General features: G+C 47.2%; 1 protein-coding gene across 16 annotated transcripts in view; it reads left to right on the top strand.

Moving 5' to 3' along the window:
* VEZF1 (vascular endothelial zinc finger 1) overlaps positions 1 to 25,293 on the top strand; it is a 305,190-nt gene that overhangs the window by 215,240 nt on the left and 64,657 nt on the right. For 6 of the 16 annotated variants that reach the window (XM_078679758.1, XM_078679755.1, XM_078679749.1 and 3 more), the window contains one exon: positions 4,776 to 4,826. The exons of the other annotated variants lie outside the window; for them this stretch is intronic. In XM_078679758.1, the coding sequence (XP_078535884.1) occupies positions 4,776 to 4,826 (51 nt within the window). The remainder of the gene's footprint in view (positions 1 to 4,775; positions 4,827 to 25,293) is intronic. 16 annotated transcript variants of the gene reach the window in all.

Below are 25,293 nucleotides of genomic sequence, written 5' to 3'. Positions count from 1 at the left end.
ACTCTGCACCATCGAGCTTCGGCAAAGCCTCTACTTCCTTTTGTGCCAGGATTGTTAGACACCTGCCAAAGTGGGCTCGGGTCCCGCAAGAATTTAAAAAAAGTATAAGGCCCCAGACCAAGATCCTTTGTTTCTTCGGTCTGACCCGCCACCAGACTCCCTTATAGTTGCCGCTGCCATGAATGCCCATTCCAACACTTCCATCTCTTCTGCTACTCCAGAGAAGGGCAGCAAAAATATGGACTCTTTGGGAAGGAGAATGTGTAGTACTTGATGTGTCATGAGGGTGGCTAGCGCAGCCGCTCTACTGGGACGATATGACCGGTCTCTATGGGACTCTAACGAGATTTACAGAAAAGCTACCCAAAGACGACCAACTGAATTTTCAAGCGATTTTACAGGAAGGCGGGCTGGTAGCAAATCAGAACATTAGTACAGCAGCCGATTCTGCAGACTTGGCAGCCCATGGATATGCACATGGTATTTGCTCCAGATCAGCATGGCTTTGGCTCACGTGACTCAAGTCAGATGCGCAAAGAAAAATAGTCAATCTGCCAATCAATGGCTCGTCGTTATTCGGTTCACATGCGGACGACGAAGTAGCAAAAATGAAAACTGAGTTGGATACCCTCGAGGCTGTAGGCCTCCAAAAGAAGGAATTCCGTTGGCGGTTCCGTTCTTATGACAAACGCCCTTTCCAGTAGCGGGTTCAAACCCCTAACTGGACCTTGCGGACCCAAGGCCAGATGCAACAAAGGTCTCAGTATCAACAATGTAGATCTGGATTAGGTAGAGGGGCACACAAACAACTGTCAACAGCAACAAAGCAGCCACAAACGCAATGAGGTGTGTCTTCCTCCAAAGCTGATGTCCACTCCGGTGGGAGGAAGTGTTTCGTTACATCTGGAGGTGTGGAAACATAACAAAAGACAAATGGGTCATCAATAGTGTGCAAAATGGTTATCTTCCCAGGTTCAGAACCCTCCTCCATCAATCCCTCCTAGAGGGAGAACTCGCCATGACCATTGGTTGTTGCAAGCAGAGCTAAACACCCTATTAAGGAAAGGAGCTATAGAAAAACTTCCCGTTCCTCACTGCACTGCATCAGATATTCCCACAGCTTCATCAAGGGGCTTGGATGTGCTCCATCGTTTTTAAAGGACGCATACTTCCACGTGCCAGTCTCGAAGAAACATCACAAATTTCTAAGGTTTCAAGCGTCATTCCAACATTAACAGTACTCGGTTCTCCCGTGCGGACTCCAATCAGCCCCCCGAACTTTCTCCAAATGTATGGCTGTGGTGGCCGCTTTTCTCCACAAGCAGGAAATATTCATACATCTTTACCTGGACGACTGGCTCCTGAAGAGCTCATCCCCAACACTGCTGCAGGCTCATCTGTTTTGCTGCCTTCAGCTCCTCAACAACTTCGGCCTTCATGTCAATTTCAAGAAATCAATACTAAATCCTACGCAAAAGATCCATTACCTAGGCTCCTTGCTGTATAACTAAAAAGCAAGCGTGTGTCCTTCGTAGGAGAGGTTGTCCTCAATCCAAGAAAAATGCCTGAACCTTCTTCACACGCATCTCCCGATAGTCGGACAGGTGTCATCTCTGCTGGGCTCGATGGCGTCCTGCAACGCACGATTGCACATGCTTCCATTACAACAATGCTTGGAAGATCAGTGGATGCAAGTATCAGGGCGCTGGGAAGATCATGTAGTTCTCAATCAATCAGCCAGAGACTTCATCCGGTGGTGGATGAAGCGATTGCACCATCACAGCATAAGGGCCCTCCAACTCAGACAATAGTCACGGATGCCTCTCTCCAGTGATGGGGTGCTCACATGGGTCCCTTACAAGTACAAGGTCTATCGTCCGACTCAGAAAAGTGTTACCATATCAACCTGTTACAGCTGAGAGCCGTACATCAAGCTCTCAAGTCACTATTCCCGTCCAAGTCTCGGTCTGTTCTAATCCAAACTGACAATACAACAACGATGTACTACTTTAACAAACAAGGCGGTACACGATCAAAAACACTTTCCATTGAGTCTCAAACCACATGGAACTGGCTTCTAGCGAGAGGCTGGTCAATAGTGGCTATTCATCTACCAAGCTCTCTCAACTCCCAGGCGGACTTCCTCAGCAGAGACTTCATTGAAGCCCACAATTGGGTTCTCAACAACGAGGTCGCTCACAGCATTTTTCGAGCTTGGGGGAATGCCAGACATCAACCTGTTTGCAGACGCGGTAAACGCAAAATGCCCAGTCTTTGCATCCAGATTTCCCCAACAAGGATCTCAAGGGAATGCCCTTTTGATCAAATGGTCTCGGCTTACTGTACGCTTTTCCACCGATTCCGTTGATGCCAACTGTAATCAACAAGCTGTACAGGACCAACGCCAGGATGATCCTAATAGCCCCCGAATGGCCTCGCCAGTGGTGGTTTCCGGACCTCCTTCAACTATCGGAAGTGCCACACAGGAGGTTGCCATGCCGCCCGATCTCCTAACCAAACGGGCAGGGAGAGTATTCCACCCCAACATCTCCTCCCTATTGGTTGACAGCATGGCTCCTGAAGTAATACAATATGGACACCTACAATTGAATCCAGACTGTATGGCTATTCTCAAAGAAGCGAAACGACCTTCCACAAGGAATCGTATGCCGTCAAGTGGAAGTGTTTCTTCCTGTGGTGTGTTGACAGTGGACATGATCCCATCCGGGGTCAGGAACAGGTGATTTTATCCTACTTGCTGCATTTGGCAAAATCTGGTCTTCAGTTCACTTCTATCAAAGTCCACCTTGTAGCTATCGCAGCCTATAGGAAGTCCCCCCACCCAGACTTCTTTGTTTAGAATTCCTGTGGTAAAGGATTTTCTTGAGGGCTTAAGAAAGGTTTACCCACCAGTCAGGTCTCCTTCTTCTCCATGGGAGCTTAACATTGTATTAACAAAGTTGATGGGAGTCCCTTTCAAGCCTATTCATAAAGCTTCCTTGCAGCATTTGACATGGAAAGCTGCTTTCCTGGTGGCTATTACATCGGCTCACAGGGTGAGTGAGATCCAGGCTCTCTGTTGTAAAGAACCTTACACTGTGTTTCACGCTAACAGAGTAGTTCTCAGAACACATCCTAGTTTTTTGCCTAAAGTAGTCTCGGCCTTTCATATTAACCAGACTATCACTTTACCTACTTTTTTTCCGAATCCTCCGGAAAGGTCTCTTCATTCTCTAAATCTCAAGAGGGTTCTTTAAAGTTTTATCTAGACAAAACAAAGACACTGAGGAAATCGGAACGTTTGTTTATTAACTATGGTCCTGTTAACACAGGTTTTGCAGCCTCCAAAAGATCCATTTCGAGATGGATAGCTTTTTGTATTATACTGTCATACCAATTGGCCAACAAATCCCTTCTGGGAAAACTTAAAGTCCACTCCTAAAGCTTATACCACGCCTCTCCTGAGGAATGTCCCCATGACAATGACAGAGATTTGTAAAGCAGCTACATGGCGATCAGTTCATACGTTTACTCGCCACTACTGTTTAGATGCTAACACAAATGCTCAGGTTGGGCAAGCATCGCTGAGAAACTTGCTTGCTAATACCGTTTAACATGTGTACGTCAACTTGTTTGCTGTTTTTGCTCGTCCGTGAGGAAGTGGGTATGGGCTTGCTACTCTATTCAGTGCTTAGGGCTATTGATGAGTATCCCCTGGAAGGGAAGGATAAGTTACTTACCTTTAATCCTAGTTCTCTTCCAGGGGTATACTCATCAAAGTCATAAGAAACCCGCCGCCTCCCCAGACGAGCATTTACAGTTTATACAGTATTATTGCATCTTAGAAGCAGGTTCCTACAGGTTTCATATACCGTACAAAAAAACTAACCGAAGTGTCACCTGTGGTGCATGATGGGAGCAGGGGGCTCTTGGAGCCCTTAAAGGCAAGGTGCTCAGGGTCTCTGAGGCCTTAAAGGTGAGGTGCAATTTTTCCTTTCTGTACAAGGATGTTATTTATCTATGCTGCCTTTTTTAGGCTAATTGCCTGCTATTACCTGTTTTTCTTTATGGAAATAAGGGTTACTGCGGAATACTATTACTGTGCATGTCCTTCTCTTACATTATATGTATGTGTTTTCACACTAGAGAAATGCATGTCATTTTGGCTTCTTATCCTATTGGATATGTATGGGGCTGCATATTTTTATGTTATACATGTATGTGTGTGTGTTTATTTAGTACTATGTACTTTTCTAAAACGTACACATATATATGTATTTTTTTGTATATGCTCCTGGTTCCCGCACATGGGCGGAGATAATTCAGTGCTTATGCTTTTGATGAGTATATCCCTAACTAGGATTACAGGTAAGTAACTTATCCTTCCGCTCCGTCACTTTCAAGGCGGTCGAAGTCACTGTGGAACCATACGGTACTACCTACTGATGTGTGGGAGGATTGCTGGAAAATTTCTCCTGAAACTGTCTGGTATCTGGAAGTATTCTAAAGGTGAGGAATGTACAGTTGGAGTAACCTCCAGAAAGAGCATTACTGAAGGTGAGTAACATTTGTTTGTTTTGATGCTGACAAATATTTGACAAGCGTTTTATAGCCCTTTTAACACTTACCGTAACCATAGTCTTCTCCGCATGTCTTGAGATGCTTTCTCCTTTTGTACTTAGCTATTTCCTCTTTTGAGAAGCATCTTGTGAAAGCCAGCAGATGGTGCATGCTTTCATTCTTTATAAGGTGCCACATTTTTCTTCTACTTTTAGGGCAACCATATGAACTTCAAAATCCAGGTTATTATCGAATCAAATATGAAGGTATTTATGAGCGTCCAATTGCCATTGTTTAATCCTTTACATGTGTATGTAAAGGGAGTTAGTTAAGGTGTCTTTGCAGCATGTCTTCAGTAATAACTGAAGGTATGCCATGAAAGCCTATTTTACAGGAACCTTTGGTATGCCCCTTCTACCTCAGCCTCCTACAACACCTGAAAAGCTCGTATTCTAGGTTCGAGGAATTCCAAATGATCGAAATTTGGCTGGGGTGTTAGGATGATGCTAAATATACAACTGATTTCGCACTTCAGTACATAACTTTTAAAGTACTTGAGATCAATATGCTTTTAATTGCTGTGATTCCAGGGTTTAATTGAATTATAGCCTATGCAGCTGAAGTTCTTGATAGGCGGTGACCTTAAACAGCCCAACTATTTTCTGCTAAAAGCGAACAGTTTTTTTTTTTATACAGTCATACAATTTGATGCTATTCCTTTGATATTGGGCCATTGATGGATTGGGCATTATGGCCCTGGACAAGATGTTCATGGTGATGGAATTGTTTTCTTACCAGAGAGCTGGAGTACTAATAATTAAAGCTGCAGTATACTTGACTTTAGGTGGTTTGTTAAAATGTATGTAGAGAATGTGTACAGGGAATTGAGAGTTCATTTATTGTTAGGTTTTAAACTACGCATGTGCTGAATGAGTCATGGTCACGCTCCCGAAACCCAGTCAGATTTTATTTTCTCAAATCTTATTCTGTGTATTTGCAACCAGGACAAGAGGATTAGAATGAGGGTTGGGTGCTAGGGAATCACATTTGCTGCTGAAGGACCATCTACTAAGCAATTTATCGAAAAAACGCACACCTCTAAAGGTTCACGCTATAAGAGAATGATTTGAGTGGGATGGGTTATGGAAAACATGCTATTTCCTTTTGGCCAAAATTGTTATGTGAGATCGACAGTTTGATTGGGTTTGTAATTTGTCTCTTCCTAGAGACAACCCACAGTTAAGCTAATTACTTAGTGTAACAAAAATGTAAAACCAAGAACACTAGATGTCTCCGTCAAGACTCTAGTTGGGCTGACATGCAGTAAGAGTGTAGTAGTGTTTTAATTATAAACCGGAGCAAAAGGATTAAGGCCAAGCAAATTTTGGATATAAGAAAACCGTATCATACAGGGAATCAACAAAATAAAGCTCCACTCAAACCTACAGCTCCAAATGGAAAAACTTTACACACACACACACACACACACACACACACACACACACACACACACACACACACACACACACACACACACACACACACACACACACACACACACACACACACACACACACACACACACACACACACACACACACACACACACACACACACACACACACACACACACACACACACACACACACACACACACACACACACACACACACACACACACACACACACACACACACACACACACACACACACACACACACACACACACACACACACACACACACACACACACACACACACCACCCCCCCCCCCCCCCCCCCGAATGAAGATGCGCTTCCTGTGAGCATCGATTCCAAGACACTGATAGACACCTACTAGAGAGTTGATTCACTGTTCAAGAGAGGCCTCAGAAGCCAACCTGTGTATCTTAAAGCGACCCTCATGACCCAAGAAATATCAAACTTAAAAATAAGGCAAGACCGGCAAATAGAACAGGAGTCCACGCATCTGCAGTCTGCTCTGCTTGAAAAAGATTAGTGGATGCCACACATGTCTTGGAGCTAAGACATCAGCGCCGGCTACTGAATTTGTAACCAATTAAGCAGTAGAGATTTACTGCCATGCTACTCCTTGTTGCAAATTTCTTTGTAGCAAGGCTTTAAAACAAATGGTTCGAGGCAAGTGGGCTGCTGAATTCATATCTTAGCATAGATCGCCGCCTAGTGTCGGGTCCGGATGATTGCACCTTGTTGTCTTGGAAGATCTTCGAAGTATCACGAGATAGGTGACTCCTCCCTTGGACTACAGTGCGCATGGGCATCCACTCCATCCTTAGATTGGTTTTTTCCGCCATTGGGTTCGCATGTTATTTCCTTTACTCCAACTTCGGAACCGAAACGGACTACTTTCTAATGCCAAAAGGCCTTCGAACTCGATGGTATTGTTTTCCCTCGGTACCCCTCGACTCCATTAAACTTTTCATCTTGATCCGGTCGTCGACGCGGGCCGTTGGGCCTTATCGACGCCACGTGCGACTTTCGTCGATGGAAAGGAGTCCATTTAAAAGGTGCCCACAATGCCACTCCAAATTCCCGCATACTGACAAGCACACAGTATGCAACACGTGTTTGTCACCTGAGCACAAAGAAGAAAATTGCCCAGTGTGTGCCCAATTCCGATCCAAGAAAACCATCAGGAATCGACGTGCTGCCAGGCAAGAGATGCAGAAGTTGGCACCGGAACAGGAGAATATCTTCGAGGATGAACAAGATCTCCCCGAAGCCGCTGACTCCGATCTAGAGATCGTCACCGTTGAGGACCAATCTGACTCCGATGACCAGATCACGCCGGGGCAAACTGTGAGTACTCAGCCCCCCACTCCACTCAGCCCAAAAAAAGTCTCCGGTCGAAGCATCGCCGAAAGGCCTTAGCCAAGATCGAGATATTCCTTCGGAGACCACACATCTCGGCTCTGCTCCGAAGCCTAAACACACGCCTTCCGGTAGCCCAGACCCAAAGAAAGACATTTAGCCAAAAATAGCTTTCCAGCCAAAGGTCGCCGAACCGAAAAAGCTAGTCAACACAAAAAGCGCAGAACAAAAGAGGGTGGTCCACCCAAAGGTCATCGACCCGAAGAAGAAGGTTGTCGATCCGAAGGGCGTACACCCAAAGAAGGTCGTCGAGCCCAAGAAGCCCTTGGCACCGAAAAACTCAGAACCGAAGAGCGTAGTCGAGCCCAAGAAACCCTCAGAACCGAAGAAGGCCGTCTAGGCCAAGGTCGTTGATCCTAACAAAACAGATGAACCAAAAAGGCCGCTGATCCTAAAAAAGGGGCAGATCACACAAAAAAGATAATCAACCCGAAAAAACCCTTGCTTTGGCCAAAAAACGTACCGAACCAAGAACTCCCGTCGATCCGAAGGCCGTCGTCGACCCTAAAAAAGACGCTGATCCAAAAAAGGACGCTGAAAAGAAAAAAGGCGTCGAACCAAAAAAGGTTACTGAACCGAAATCGGTAGTTGAGCCCAAAGGAGCTCCAACACCAAAGGCCCTCGAGCTAAAGACTCCAAAACAAGTCAATAAACCAAAGCCTTCGATGCCAAAGCCACGGACTGTCGGAAGTACTCTTCCATTCTGATCCGGTGACTGAAGAGCAACCAAAATTATATATAGACCCTAAAACAGGACACGTTGTAGTTTACCACCGAAGGAAGAGGCCCTTACCACAAGACACTCCTCCTGTTCCTACTAAGAAAGAAGACTTTGGGACATCTCCCTCAAGACCTTTTACTCCTCCTCCTCCTTTCTTTCCTGATATGCCTTTTGTACCTTACTCTCCCACACATTCTGATTACAATTAGGGAGAGGACATGAGGGAAGATCCTCAGTACACTAATGATGAACCAGGGGATCCTGATCCACAAGATGATACATGGGATGACCAAAATGACCCTGACGAAGCGCAACCCATTCCAGACACTTCCCCATACCCTACAAAACCGTCGCCTACAGACTACACTATCATGTTTAATCAGCTTAAGACAGGGCAGCAAAATATCACAATGTTGACATGCACACTGCCCTATAGAGGAGGACTTTTTATTTGACACTTTCCCCACTTCGGAAAAAAATGTCAAAACACTTCCTATGCTTAAAGGGGTCCTAAAGCATGCGCCAGACATATTTAAAGATCCTGCTAGGGCGGTGGGTGCTCAATCCGAGGATTGAGAAAAAATATAAAGCAGCCCCAGCAGACCCTACTTACATAAAACAGCAATTGCCTTTAGATTCATTAGTAGTTGCAAATGCTCTTAAAAGGGCTATCTCACAGACAACAGGAGATGCTCCCCCTCCTGATAAAGAATCTAAAATACTAGAAGCCTCAGGGAAAAGGGTCGCTTCACAAGCCGCAAATTCATGGAGAATTGTGAATACACAAGCTCCTCTAGCGAGATACGACAGAGCACACTACGACCAGCTCGAAAGTCTCATGCAACACCTACCAGAACCTTTTAAGGTGCAGGCTAACGACCTCATTCAGGAAGGCAAGTTCATTACCAATGCCTCCATCAAATGTGCGCTAGACGCAGCGATACATCGTCCAGGTCGTTCAATACCAGCGTTCTACTGCGCAGACACGTGTGGCTACGCATATCTGGTTTTAAGAATGAGGTGCAATCCACCATCCTCAACCAACCAGTAAACCAAGATTTCCTGTTTGACCACGCAGTAGACACCATCTTAGATAAAATGAAGAAAGACACAAACTGCAAAATCAATTGGGGCACTTCAGTTCCAACAACATCGAGGTTCCTTTCATCGCTCCTCATATAGAGGAGCAGGAAGAGGCAACACATCACAAAGCTCCTCTACCTTCAAATTTAATACCCAGAGCACTTTTAACAAAGGCTCCAATAGAGGAGGTTATAGGGGCAACAATAACAGGCAGGGGACGTGGAGGCAATAACACCAGAGCCTCCACTGCCACCAAACAATGACTTCATCACACTCCCTCCAGACCATCTAACACCAGTCGGAGGCAGAATCCACCAATTCCTACCGGTCGGGAACGCAATTACCACAGACAGGTGGGTGAGACAAATTATCCAGTATGGTTATTGCCTGGAACTCACTTCTACTCCACCCAACATACCACCCAAACACCGTCCTATGTCTAAAGAACACATAACACTGTTACAACAAGAGGTCCAATCCATGCTACAAAAGGGCGCCATAGAGCCAGTCCCTTTTCAACACCAAGGAACAGGAGTATACTCTCTATACTTCCTAATTCCCAAAAAGGACGGGTCGCTCAGACCCATATTAGACCTCAGACCTCTGAACCAATACATACTGTCAGAGCACTTCCATATGATTACTCTACAACAAGTACTCCCGTTACTTCAGCACGGCGACTTCCTCGCCACATTAGACCTCAAAGACGCATACTTCCACATACCTATACATCCAGCTCACAGGAAATATCTCAGGTTCACAATAGAAGGTCAACACTATCAGTTCAAAGTTCTCCCTTTTGGAGTAACTACAGCCCCAAGAGTGTTCACAAAATGTCTAGCCGTAGTGGCAGCACACCTCAGGAGGCAACACATCCACGTGTTTCCATACCTCGACGATTGGCTCATAAAAGCAAATTCGTACGCCCAATGTGCAAGCCATACGTCTCAAACACTCCAGCTGCTGCACAGTCTGGGTTTTTCCATAAATTACCCAAAATCTCATCTACAACCCTCCCACATACAACAATATCTGGGAGTTACCATAGATACATCCGTAGCAAAGGCATATCCAAATCCAGTCAGGATAGCCAACATGCAGACTCTAATTCAAAAGTTTCAGCCACAACACTCCTTACCAGCTCGAGTGTTAATTCAACTCATAGGCATGATGGCCTCCTGCATATTCATTGTCCCTCATGCCAGACTTCAAATGCGTCCATTACAAGAATTCCTAGCACCACAGTGGAACCAAGCTCAAGGACAACTAAAAGACCTAGTGTTGGTAGACAGTTGCACTTGCAACTCTCTGCAGTGGTGGAACCCACAAAACCTTTCCAAGGGGCGACTGTTCCAAGAGCCGGTTCCACAAGTAGTACTAACAGCGGACGCATCACTGATAGGTTGGGGAGCCCACCTTCATCAATACAGTCCAAGGACTCTGGACAGTCAAACAAAAGACACACCATATCAACCACTTAAAGTTGCTAGCAGTATTTCTGCACTGAAAGCATTTAAAAAATATGTATACAACGCTGTGTTGATCCGGACGGACAACATGACAGCCATGTATTACATCCAGAAACAGGGAGGGACTCACTCTCTACAGCTTTCTCAACTAGCGCAGAGCATATGGAGGTGGGCAATTCCAAAGAACATTTTTTCTCCTAGCAGAACACCTGCCAGGGATGACAATCAAATAGCGGATCTGCTAAGCAGACACAGTCAACAAATACACGAATGGGAGATTCACTCTCAAGCTCTCCAACCATTCTTTCAAAAATGGGGGCATCCAGAAATAGATCTGTTTGCCACAAACGAAAACTCAAAATGCCAGTACTTTGCTGCCAGGTTCCCACATCCGTTGTCACAGGGCAATGCGATATGAATGAACTGGTCAGGCAGATTTGCGTATGCTTTTCCACCAGCCCCCCTGATTCCGCTAATGGCACGCAAACTACGTCAGCAGTCACTGACAATGATCCTAGTTTCTCCAACATGGGCGAGACAACCATGGTACACAACATTCCTAGAACTCTCCGTGGTTCCACATCAAAGACTGCGTCTGTCGCCACATCTTCTAACTCAGAACCGTGGAGAAATCGGGCACCCAGATCCCAATCAGCTGAACCTAGCGATCTGGCTCCTGAAGTCTTAGAATTTGGATATCTCAACTTGCCTCCTGATTATATGAACATTATCAAAGAGGCAAGACGGCCAACTACTAGAGCATGCTATGCAGCCAAATGGAAAAGATTTGTAATTTATTGCAATAATAACAAAATCAATCCATTAAACGCTTCCATACAAAACATTATTGGTTACCTGTTGCATCTACAAAGATGCAATTTAGCATACTCTTCTATAAGACTACATCTTGCAGCTATAGCATCATACCTCCAGAACAGGCAACACCTGTCTCTGTTCAGAGTTCCACCAATCAAAGCTTTTATGGAAGGACTTAAAAGGATAATCCCTCCAAAACATCCAACTTCACCAGTCTGGAACTTAAATATAGTACTTCCCAGACTTATGGGACCTCCCTTTGAACCACCCCACTCATGTGAATTGCAAAATCTAACATGGAAGGTGGTTTTTTTAATTGCCATCACTTCACTCAGACGAGTAAGTGAGTTACAGGCTCTAACAATTCAGGTACCTTTCATGCAAATACATGCCAATAAAGTAGTACTACGTACTAACCCCAAGTTCATGCCAAAGGTCATATCCACTTTCCATATCAATCAGTCCATAGAATTGCCCGTTTTCTTCCAAAACCCGCTGTCAGTATCTGAGAGCCTTACATACACTAGATGTAAGAAGAGCTCTATTATATTATGTTGACAGAACTAAACCATTCAGGAAAACAAAGCAACTGTTCGTCTCTTTTGCACCGCAACATAAGGGTAACCCATCTCAAAATCAGGAATAGCCAGATGGATAGTTAAATGCATTCAAATATGCTACCACAAAGCTAAACACACTCTAACAGTTCCTCCAAGAGCACACTCTACGCGCAAAATGGGGGCATCCATGGCTTTCCTAGGAAACATTCCACTAGAAGACATCTGTAGAGCAGCTACATGGTCTACCATACACACTTTCACTAAACACTATTATGTAGATGTGCAATCAAAGCTGCAAGCTGCTGTAGGCCAAGCTGTCCTCAAAACTCTTTTTCAAACTACTGCAGCTGGGGCAGGCGTCCACCGCTAGAGGAGATACTGCTATACAATCTATGCTAAGATATGAATTCAGCAGCCCACATGCCTTTAACGGAAAATGCTACTTAGCAGTATGCATCTGTTCTTGGCATGTAGGGCTGCTGACATTCATATCGCCCACCCTCCTCCCCGGGGCCTGTCGCAGCTGCAGGATTTTCTTTGCATGGCCATCTTTTACTTTTCTATACTCCATCTTTGCCACAATGGCGAAAAGCAATCTAAGGATGGAGTGGATGCCCATGCGCACTGTAGTCCAAGGGAGGAGTTACCTATCTCGTGATACTTCGAAGACTCTTCCAAGACAACAAGGTGCAATCATCCGGACCCAACACTAGGCGGCGATCTATGCTAAGATATGAATGTCAGCAGCCCTACATGCCAAGAACAGATGCATACTGGTAAGTAGCATTTTCCTTTCATTAGTTGAGGCCCAGATTTTTCGTTGCGATTGCACTACTTTTTTGGCACAAGCCCAAAGCAAAATCTAATTTGTTAAATCTCATAATAAGCTTAAAGGTACTTATGATATACCTGATAAGGAGCGTGTGTGGTCTTAATATCGGATGTCACTTCCAGAGAGATCACTTCCTGTGATCCCGCGTGCAATGCCACGCGTTGTGGGGGCATGCACCATTATGTTACTTGCTAACTACCTAACTTGGTTAGTCCCTCCCATTCTTTTTTTTTGTTTTTTAGTACTTGTGTGTCCTGGAGGAGGGAGTGTTAGTAGGTTGAAGGAGGTGGTGGGGGTCAGTCAGTATAACCATGTGTGCAACTTGTTGTTTACTGCGCAGTTTTAGGCGCATGGGCAGCCGGGAGAGAATTGAATAACAGTAAACCTTGGTGTAGGCTTGTATGGTGTAGGCTTGTAAACCGGGTCGGTGGCGGGAGAGTGGAAGTTTTGATGCTACTGATCAGGGTAGGAGTGTCTGCACCCTGTTCTGGGGCGAGAGTAGACAGGAAGCGTGGAGAAGCGTTGGGCACTAATGCATACCCTCTACTTGTTTCGGGACCAGCAGGGGTGTATTTAGGCTTGCAAGAGTGTCTTAGACTCTCACAGGCACGCCAATTGATGAGTAGAGTTGTAATTGCCCTGGCTGGGATCTTGATTTCCCTTGGGCCATCTTGCTCCTGCGGAAGTCCGAGTCTAGGAAGTTCTTGGAATGGCTTCCAGCAACTTGAGAAAAATGTTGCTGCCAGCCAGCCATTACAGGGCTAGGGGTCTTAGCACAGCAAAGAAATAGTCTCATACACTTTAAACATGCCTATTTGAAAGTGGAATGCTCTGCTAAAACAGTTTCCATTGATTTAAGACTGAAAATGAATAATTATGAGTAAAATAAATTTCCGCTATAATGCCGCAAAATTTGCAAATTCATGCCGCAATATCCTGGGGGATCTGCCTGTTTAAAGTTTTTCAGTTTATAACAAAATCTGCTCCAATAGTGTTTACAAAGTGTCCACCAATGGAGGCTGCACTTCTATCTCCCCAAAACGTACATGTATTCTCCTACCTAAAAGATTGATTGTTAAAGGGGAAGGCGACTTTCCAGTGCCTGCCACACATACAATAGAAAGTTACCTTGCTTCGCTGATCAGAGTGCACTCTTGGTGTTGGAAAAAATCCCACCTGCAACCTCTGCTGAATCAGATTTTTTTTGTTAATATTATTTTTACTTTTTAATCAACAATCAGTCAGGCTGAAAGCCTATCCCACATGTGAGTGTCAGCATTCTAGAGCAAGCTTAATTTATTACTAAACATGTCCCTCTCTGAAATGCGAAAAGTTATTAAACTTTTGGCAATGATGGCATCGTGCAGTGTAGTGTATTAGTCCTTTAAGTACTTCTACAAAAGCCTCTTCTTCTGTAGTATTTAGCGCGAAAATGGTCTTAAGCAACCAAGAAGATCTAGTGTTCACTTGCATTGGATCTTTCATATGTTTGTATCCTTGAATCGTTCCTTGTTGTCAGGCTGGGAATACCCAGTAAACCGTTTTGTAATGGCCATAGGCCTCATTAAAGTTTGTTTTGAAGAAAATCCACCTCATGTGATGCAACCCAAACTTCAGTCAATGAGGTGACTCCCCAAGAGGCCAGCATAGCTCAAATTTCGACCACGCCGTGTATGAGCTAGTTTCTCTGAAGTGCTCTGCTGTAGCCTTTCATTGACCTGATACTCTCTGGTCTATCCTGGGGCTTAGTCAGTTGCATCTTCAGCTTTCAGTGAACTGAGGATTCTTTTTGGGCTAAATATGTTCGAATGTGTAATTTTTCTGAACAAGGGAGACCTGCACTTAAACAGAAACTGTCATCATGACTGGGAGAGAAAAAACCTCTTCAAATTTAACTCCACCTGAAAAACATCTACACTTTTGTCCCACATAAGCAATGTATTTTCCGCACACAAGACTTAGCACAGTGACATTTGTAGTACTTTTCTTTTGAAGATTCTGATAGATAACAAATGGAAACTTGAACTGTAAAAGAAAATTAATCTCTTAAGGGGCATGCCCCTTTACCCCCCATTTTAGAATGATTCTGTGAAAAATGCTCCACAAGCACATCCATGAAGACGGCACAAAAAGCAGAAACCTGGATTTCCCAGAGCTGGACTTGCATCCTAAAATACCTTCAACCACCACTTTGCCATGGTAGACTGGAATTTCTCCAGAAAAATGCTGTAAGCAGGATGCACTTCATTCTGTGGAAAAAAACAGTGTAAGAATCCAGCTCCCTGGATGTCCTCGCCGATCTCCAGCCTCCTCCGGAGACTTCTTATCGTTGTCAAAGATCAACCAGGAAACACTGTTCACGTCAGACTCTTGGCAACGTAATCAATGTCTAGGGCATCCATTGAAAGCCAGACTTTTCAAAAACATTGTACCAAGCGACAGCGGTTTTCCCCATGCCTGTCACTTTTTCCCCATACCCAGTCTGATGTTTCTTATGTCCCGAAGTATGAGTGAGTCCTTTTAGATGATAAGGCCTACCAGGAGTGTGACTACCACCCACAGACGTTCGTAGTTAATCACCATCAGCCCTGGGCACCTCGTCGTAACTACACAGATTGAGTTGTTTCAGGTACATGTTGCGTTTTTCACAACTTTACAACAGATATTTGACAACTTTCCAAAACCAATGTTTGAGGCATATGAGCTGCAGATTGCACACTGTGCATAGATCGCCACCTAGTGTTGGGCCCGGATGTTTGCAGTTTGTTGTTGTCCTGAAAAGTTCTTAGGCAGTCACAAGATAGGTGACTCCTCCTTTGGACCACATTGCGCATGGGCATCGGCTCCATCCCCAGATAGTTTTTTTCCGCCATCGGGCTCGGATGTGTTTCCTGCGCTTCGGTTAGGAACCGAATTTCCTTCGGCGCGCAATCCTCACCCAGTTCGACGTTATTGTTTCTGCCGCGCTCCACATCGACACTGTTCTTCACCTTCGAAGTCTTCGATTCCGGTCGTCGACGAAGGCCTTACTTCTGCATCATGGAACGGACGCCATTCAAGAAGTGTCCTCGATGTGGGTCGAAGTTTCCCCACACCGACCTACATGAGGTGTGCAACCTTTTCCTCTCACCGGAACACAAGGCTAAAGACTGTTCCGCTTGTGCCTCCTTCCGCTCCAAGAAGACGATCCGCGACCGAGAAGAACAATGGCCTGCTCGTCAGCTTCGATCCCCAACGACATCTTCGAAGAGGGCGTCGACGTGCCAGAACACCAGCACACCGAAGAGAGTACCAGCTCCTCAGACGCCGAAGACTCAGACGTCGAGGAAGTCACTCCAGCTCAAAGGGTCGTAAGTAAGATCGTCAACTCCAACCCTTCCTCGACACCCTCCAAAAAGGCTTCAGGCACACCCTCACCTTCGGGCCTGGGTGCACAACGAGAGGCTGCTTGCCAGGCCCAACTTCGGGCCCGGCAAAGCAACCCATTAAGCCTTCAGGCAGCTCGGGCTCAAGCCAGCCTATCCACAGTGCCGATCCGACACTGAAGAAAAAGCCTTCTTAATCAACCACGCCGACCATTGCTCCGACACCAAAGCACACGGCACTGAAGACTGGCAGCGGCTCATCGATGCTGAAACCTCATTTGGAGCCAACTAAAAGAACGCCTAAAGCTCCAGATTCACACGCTTCGAACTGAAAAAACACCCGGAACCGAAGAAACAGGTTCCAGTAAAGGACACTTCATAAGGGCACACTTCCAAACCGAAATCAGCTACCGACTCGGTGCCGAAAAAACCTACGGAGCCGAAAACCTCGATACCGAAGGATCTGCCCTGTCCAGAGGAACTTTTCACCCCTGATCCTAACCAAAAATCTCTTGTCAAGGATCCTAAGACTGGTCAATTGACTCTTAGTTCCAAAAAGAGACCACTTGATGCGGCAGCACCTCCTCCTCCTCCAAAGAAGAGACATTGCAACCTCTCCATTAAGGGTGCCTTCTCCTCCACCTCCCCATACTGTTCCCCCTTCTACACCTACTCCACCTCACCATTCACCTACACCATCCCCTAATCCACAAGATGATGTAGACACAGACTCTGATGACACAGATGGAGGTGCACATGACCCCCTCAGTCTCCTAATCCATGGGATGATTACAACACCCCTGGTGTGCCTTATGTCCCACGTGACAACATATACCCTTCTAGACCATCCCCACCAGAAGACACTATAGGTTTTAACCTACTAGTCCAAAGAACTGCCCAATATCATGGGGTGGACTTGCATACAGATGCGGTGGAGGAATATTTCCTACTAGACACTTTTGACAACACACAAAGGTCTACTGCCATTTTACCAATGCTTAAGGGTGTAATCAAACATGCAAAAGAGGTTTTTAAAGACCCCGTCAGTGCTAGGATCCTCAATCCTCGAATTGAGAAAAAATATAAAGCTGCCCCTACAGATCCAGTCTATATTAAAGGTCCAGCACCATTAGACTCTTTAGTAGTGTCTAATGCACGAAAACGTGCTAATTCTCAGACATCAGGTGAGACCTCACCACCAGAAAAGGAATCCAAGCTACTTGACGCCTCAGGCAAAAGAACAGCGTCTCAAGCAGCTAATATCTGGCGCATCGCCAACACCCAAGCATTGCTGGCCAGATATGACAGAGCTCATTATGATGAACTAGAGTCCATTATGCAGCATCTACCTGACAAATACAAAAATAGAGCCAATGAACTTACACAGGAAGGTAAAAATATTACCAACACTTCCATTTGCTGTGCCGTAGATGCGGCAGATGCCGCCTCAAGAACAATTAATACCAGCACCCTCCTACGTAGACATGCTTGGCCACGTATCTCAGGTTTTAAACCTGAGGTACAAAACTCCATCCTCAATCAGCCGTTTGATGAGACACATTTATTTGGCCCAAATGTTGACGTGTCTTTAGAAAAGATGAAAAAAGACACCGATACAGCAAAATCTATGGGAGTCTTGCAACAGCAAGCTCCCAGACGTTCTTTTCGTCGCTCATCCTATAGAGGCAACACTAGAGGCTACTCCTCCGAAAGCCCCTCCACCTCTTACAAAACCCCTAGCCAATCCACATTCACTAAGGGCTGCCAAAGAGGGGGTTACAGGGGTAACAACAACAAAGGCAGAGGCAAAACCAACAACTCCCACTCTGCCTCTACCCCTACCCAATGACTTTCCTCCCCTTCCCCCCCAACATTCCATTCCTGTGGGGGGAAGACTGCAACAATTCCTTCCTACCTGGACCAACATCACATCAGACAGGTGGGTGCGACAAATTATTCAATCAGGTTACTGTCTAGAACTAACATCTACCCCCCCAAGCATACCACCCAAACAGCGTCCAATGTCACAAGAACTTCTAGCACTGTTAAAGCAAGAAGTAGAATCCCTGATACAAAAAAGTGCAATAGAACCAGTTTTGCAGCGTGAATCTTTCTGGATTCACTATGCTGTGTATTATCCCGCAGTCTAGTGGTTGGGTCCGGAATCGTAGTCTTTTCTTTGGTTTTTTTTTTTTGGTTTTTTTTCTCTGCCCAGGTGGGCGTCGACGTCCCACCTTTTGCTGTCCTTCCTGTGACGTCGGCACGCTTCCTGCGGAAGCTCCCACCCTTGGGCGCCATCTTCAGATTCTTTTTTCCGCCATTGGGTCTTGATCGGTCCCAAGAGGGCTCCAGAGGAATGGAGAAAAGAAGAAGCCAAAAGCCAAATTTTGAACGAAAAATATTGTAAAGACAACGTGAGACTACACCATCGAAGAGGACGACGAAGAAGGAGAACTTCGACGCCCAACGGAGAATGCGCACTCAGGGGGCCCCCTGAATGCAAGGGATGGACAACACACCGTTCAAAATCTGCTGTAACTGCCACCACAAATACGCGCAGAAGGACCAGCACCCGGTTTGCAACCTTTGCCTACCGGTCGACCACGAGAGCAGGGCCTTTACGCCTGCTCCGCCTTTACGCCGAAGACTCTTCGAGTTAGAGAGAGGCAGAGAAGGGCGAACTTCAACATGCAGGGCAGGGGCCAGCCACCGTCCCTTCGAGACCTGGGGCTCTCGACCGTCGAGGAAGACCACGTCGCCGGAGAAGACAATGGCTACACGGTCGTAGAGACCGTTAAGAAGACTCCCGAAAAGGTAGGAGACTCGACGGCCCCTAAGGCCCCGAAAGACACTCGACAGTCTGAACAAGACTCGAAAAAATGAGGGCAAGACCTCGAAAGCGCCGACGCCAAAGGTTTCGGCGTCAGCAGCTACATCCAGGCCCAGCGGATCCTCATAGAAGGACTCCCAGGCCGGGGAACAGCCAAGGCCGTCGAAAAGCGTCCACGAAAGGGAACGTTTGACGCCGAAACATAAAGACCCAAAGAACACCTTGGCACCGATGAAGGACCCGAAACCAGTCTCGATGCCGAAACCAGTCTCGACACCAGCGTATCAGGCGTAGAGATCGGCAGAACTGTTGGACGGCGAACCTGCAGCCGAAATGGAAAAGAAGAAGAGACGGCTCGAGGCAGAGATGGAGAACATCCTGCTACGAAAAAGAGAATTCGACGAAAGGATGAAAGACATTTGTAATCCCTTCGAAACCAAAGCCAGTGGTTGTCGACATAGTCGAAGAAGAAAAGGACTACGACGTCGAAGGACCGTCGGAAAACCATGAGGAACTGGAAGAGGAAATCCCCTACTACGAGGAGGAGGCGGATGACGACCAGAGGACAACCCTGGGCTCGGCATCCTCGGAGACACAGGACCTGGAGTGGCAGGACATCGACACCGAAAGTCCAGAAGAGGGAGTGGACTCGTATCCTTCGAGGCCCTCGCCACCTGATGACATTGAGTTATACAATGCAGTCATCAGAAAGCGTCAAAGAACAGGGGAGAGAGACCTTCAAAGAGCCTGCTACTTGCAAACCCGTCACACCCAGGACGGAGAAAAGGTATATGCCCTCCTCCAAGGACCCACCCTACATCCAGGGCTCAGTCACTGCGGACTCCATCATTGCGGCGACTGCAAGGAAAAGGGCCAACGTCCCGACAACTCCAGGGCCACCTCCAGACAAGGAGAGCAGAAGGATGGACCTGACGAGGAGAAAAATCGAAAGGAACGCCGCAACGCACTGGCGCATGGCTAATTCCAACGCCCTGCTGAACAGGCACCAGTACCAGATCTTGGACGGGCTGGGCCAGTTAGTCAAGCACCTTCCACAAGAATACCAACAAAGGGCTTCGCACCTTGGAGGAGGGGGCAAATTCTTGCCTCAAAACCGCCTTGGACGGAGCCGACACGTCCAGCAGACTTATGATGCTGGGCATCACGGAAAGGAGACAAGCCTGGCTCAGGATCTCAGGTTTCAAGCCAGAGGTGCAACACAACATCCTGAACACCCCGTTCAACGGAGAGACACTGTTCGGAGCACCAGTGGACGAAAAGCTCACCCAGCTGAAAAAAGACGACACTGCAAGATCCATGGGGGCCTTGCAATTCAGAGGGACAAAGAGGGGGACCCCGTCATGGAGACCGAACGGGATAGGGGGAAACCAACCAGGAACGTCGCACCAAGTGTTCCAGCAGTCCCACCAGGGCGACACCCAGACACTACACGGGCAGCAAAAGCAACCCTGCCAATACCAACAAAGGGGCCAGTCCTTTCGCGGGAGGGCAAATGGACGTGGAAAAAATAGAAGAGGGGGACAACAACCCACCTCTAAGCGACTCTGTCACGCTACACGTGCACATCCATTCAAAAACTCTCAGGGTGGAGCACAGCTTCAACAAAGAGGAGTGGCTCGGACTAAACATCCACGAGCATGTAACACCGGTAGGAGGAAGACTGAATCTTTTCTTCCAGGAGTGGATAACCACAGACAGATGGATACTCAACGTCATACAGTTCGGATACTGCATAGAGTTGGAAAGAACACCCCCAATCAAAAGACCAAAAAGAAGAGCGCTAGCAAAGAAGGAACTAGAACTACTTTAAAAGGAAGCAAAGGAACTCCTGCAGAAGGAGGCTATCGAGCCTGTACCACACAGAGAAAGGAACAGGGGAGTGTACTCAACGTAGTTCCTGGTACCAAAGGTGGACGAAACAATGAGACCCATTCTGGACCTAAGGTTCCTAAACAAATACATAAAAACACAAAAATTCAAGATGACGTCCCTACAAGAGGTACTTCCTCAGATACAAGGTGGGGATTTCATGGTCACCGTAGACCTCAAGGATGCCTACCTGCACATCCCAATGAACAGGCGGCACAAGCATCTGCTAAGATTTATCATCAACAAGGATCACTACCAGTTCACGACCCTAGCGTTCGGACTAAAATCAGCACCAAGGGTCTTCACAAAGTGCCTCGCAGCGGTCGCAGCACACTTAAGGAGGGAAGGGATCCACGTATAACCTTACCTGGACGACTGGCTAATAAAAGCAAGTTCATACAAGACATGCAAACTGCACGCACAGCGAGTGACATGCACACTGATGGCACTGGGATTCTCCATTCACTGGGGCAAATCCTCAATGGAACCTGAACAAGTGAAAATCTTCCTGGGAGCACAGATCAACACCTTACAGAACAAGGTGTTCCCTAGCGAAAACAGAACACTGGCGCTGCTAAAGGAGACGTGCCTCTACCAGAAGGGGCGAGCTCTGACAGTGAGGACGGCGAGCAAGATTATGGGCATGATGGCCTCATGCATACATCTAGTGCCAAATGTACAGCTCCACATGAGACCATTCCAGGAATGGCTACAGGACCAATGGTCACAAGCTACAGGTTGTGGGGAAGATCTAGTGGTTGTAACGCACTCAGTGCACAAGGAGATGATATGGTGGAACAAGGGGAACATAACAGAAGGGAAGTCTCTAACACCACCAACCCCAACGGTGACCATCACCACAGACGCATCCTAGAGGGGGTGGGGAGTACACATGAAAAAACTCAGTGAGGGCTCTGTGGACACCAGCGGATGCGGTCAAACATATCAACTACCTGGAACTAAAGACCATTTTCCTCGCAATAAAGGCCTTCCAGGCGAAGCTGTACAACCAAAGAGTGTTGATCCAGACAGACAACACAACAGCGATGTTCTACATAAACAAGCAGGGAGGAACACAATCAGCCCCGCTGGCGAAACTAACGCAGGAAGTATGGAGATGGGCCATCCCACTCAAAATAGACCTGCTGGCCATACATCTACCAGGGAAGGACAACGTGGAAGTGGATTGGCTCAGCAGACAGACATCGGCATCCCACGAATGGAAGCTCAATGCACAGGAAACAAAGAGGCTGTTCGGCAGGTGGGGAACACAGCAATAGACCTGTTTGCAACACGCCAAAATGCAAAATGCCAACACTTCGCATCCAGGGAAAGGGTCCCTGGGTAATGCCCTAAGGATAAGCTGGTCAAAGACATTTGCTTACGCTTTTCCGCTGATTCCTCTGATACACAAAGTACTCAAGTGCAGAACCAGCAACATGACCCTGATACTGGTAGCACCCCAGTGGGCCAGGCAGACCTGGTACTCGCAGATAATGGAGATGACACAGAGTACACCACACACATTCGGGAGAAGGAAAGATCTACTCCATGCAAAACGGAGAGGTGTTGCATCCAGAGCTGGAGAGCCTCAGCCTGGCAGCATGGCTCCTGAAGGCATAGAGTTTGCACACCTGACATTACCTGAGAGCACCCTGAGGGTACTTTGAAAGGCAAGAAGACCAAGCACGCGAAGGTGTTATGTGGCTAAATGGAAGAGGTTCACACTATGGTGCAGGAAGGAAAAGCTGCACAAAAAGATGACAAGGGACTCAACAGTGCTTAAATACCTCACGCACCTGCTCGAGGAGAAACTGAGCTCATCCTCGCTAAGAGTACATTTGGCAGCGATAGTCGCTTACACAAGAGGAGAAACAGGCAAAAGCTTCTTTACATCACAGATCGTAAAGAGATTCCTGGAAGGTGCAAAGAGGATTGCACTGCCAAAGAGATTGCCACCACCAGAATGGAACCTTAATTTAGTTCTGATGGAACTCATGAATGCACCTTTTGAACCAATTCTTAAGGCCTCCCTACAAATGATAACAATGAAAACCGCATTCTTAGTGGCAATCACCTCGCTGTGCAGGGTGTGCGAACTACAGGCGTTAACGCTACAAGAACCCTACATCCAGATTGACAATGATAGGGTGGTGATGAGAACTGACCCACACTTTATGCCAAAGGTGGTGTCAAGATTCCACATCAACCAGACGATACAAATACAGAGTTTCTTTCAGAAACCAACGACAAACGCCGAAAGGGCACTGCACACTCTGGACGCCAGAAGGGCAGTCATGCACTACATAGAGAGAACTAAGGAACACAGGAAAACAAAGCAGTTCTTTGTGTCCTTCGCAGACCGTTTCTTGGGAAAAACGGTTACTAAGGGAACCGTTGCACGGTGGATCGCACAAACGATACAGTTCTGCCACAAACAAGCAGGGCAGGAACTAGCAGAGGGGCCACGGGCCCACTCTACCAGGAAAAAGGGAGCAACGATAGCCTTTGTGGCTAACACACCCATTCAGGACATATGCCTGGCGGCAACATGGGCTTCAGTGCACACGTTCACAAAGCACTACTGTGTGGATATACAAATGAACAAAGAAGCACAAGTAGGACAGACGGTGCTTCAACATATATTCAACAACAAACGCTCACCTTCCACCCAGCCGCCACAAATATAACAAACCGCTACAAAGTCTATGCACAGCCTAGTGAATCCAGAAAGATTCACGCTGCAAAACTAATAGTTTTGCAGCGTGAATCTTTCTGGATTCACTATGCTGTGCATTATTCCGCGGTCTTGTGGTTGGGTCCGGATTCGTAGTCTTTTATTTTTTTTTATTTTTTTTTTTTTCTTAGCCCAGGTGGGTGTCGGCGTCACACCCCCTTGGGTGTATTTCCGGTGACGTCAGCATGCTTCCTGCGGAAGCTCCCACTCTTGGGCGCCATCTTCAGATTCTTTTTTTCCGCGGTCGGGTCTGGATCGTTCCCATTTGGGCTCCAGACATTTTTGGAGAAAGAAGAAAGAAAATACAGAAAAGACGAGGAGAAGTCATCTGAAGACTCCAGGGGACTTCATCGACGAGAAACCAGCAAGGATAAGGCGTTTTCCATCGAGATCTTCGACGACCGTCGACGAACACGCGACCAGAGAGGCCCTGGACGCTCGAGGATGGACAACACGCCGTTCAAGTTCTGCCGTAACTGCCACCACAAGTACGCGCAGAAGGACCAGCACCCGGTATGCAACCTTTGCCTACCGGTGGACCACGAAAGCGGAGACTGCAACGCCTGTTCCGCCTTCACCCCGAAGACCCTTCGTGTGAGAGAGAGGCAGAGGGTAGCACACGCCGCCCTGCAGGGGAAGGCCCCGACTCCGTCACTCTACGAGCTGGGGATGTCCTCCGAGGAAGAAGACAACGCTGCCGCCGAAGACGACAGCTACACGGTCGTAGAGACCGATTACACGAAGACTTCTGACAAGGTAGGAGACTCTTCGGCCCCCAAGAACCCGAGAGACTCTGAGTCTAGAAAGATCGAGGGCAAGACCCCGAAAGCGCCGACGCCAAAAAAGGCGGCGTCCGCGACTACTCCCAGGCCCAGCGGATCCTCCGAGAAGGAGTCCCCGGCGCCGAGAGCTGCTGATCAGCACAAAACGTCGAAAATCGTCCCCGAAAAGGATCGATCGACGCCGAGGGAGAAAGACCCAAAACTGACGACGACCAGAGAACAGAAATCCGGTTCGACGTCAAACTTCGACTCCGAGAGGCACGGCGACGAGCCTTCCGCCGAAGAGAGCGGCCGACCCATCCGACGCGGAACACGCGGCCGAGATGGAAAAGAAGAGAAGGCGCCTCGAGGCAGAAATGGAGAACATCATGCAGCGGAAGAAAGATTTCGACGCAAAGATGAAAGCCTTCACGATCCCTCACAAGACCAAGCCACCGGTGATGGAGCCGGTCGAGGAGGAAGAGGAGATCGCCGAAGTCACCGAGGAACAAGACCAGGACGTCGAGGTGATCGACGACCAGGAGGAGTACGAGAACCCCTACGATAGTTACAACTATGGGGAGGAGGAGGAGGGCAGGACAGACACAGAGTCGGCACCCTCGGACCTTCAGGAGGTAGATTACATCGATGTCGACACCGACAGCCCGGAGGAGGTGGTCGACACCTACCCCTCGAGGCCCTCGCCGCCGGACGACATCGGGGCCTACAACTCGGTGATACAATCTGCCGCAGCAGCTTTCAAGCTCAAGCTCGACG

This window comes from Lissotriton helveticus, chromosome 3_1 (genome assembly GCF_964261635.1).
Source record: "Lissotriton helveticus chromosome 3_1, aLisHel1.1, whole genome shotgun sequence".
NCBI lineage: Eukaryota > Metazoa > Chordata > Amphibia > Caudata > Salamandridae > Lissotriton > Lissotriton helveticus.
Note: the sequence above shows the minus strand (reverse complement) of the source record. Positions and strands in the feature narration are given on the sequence as shown.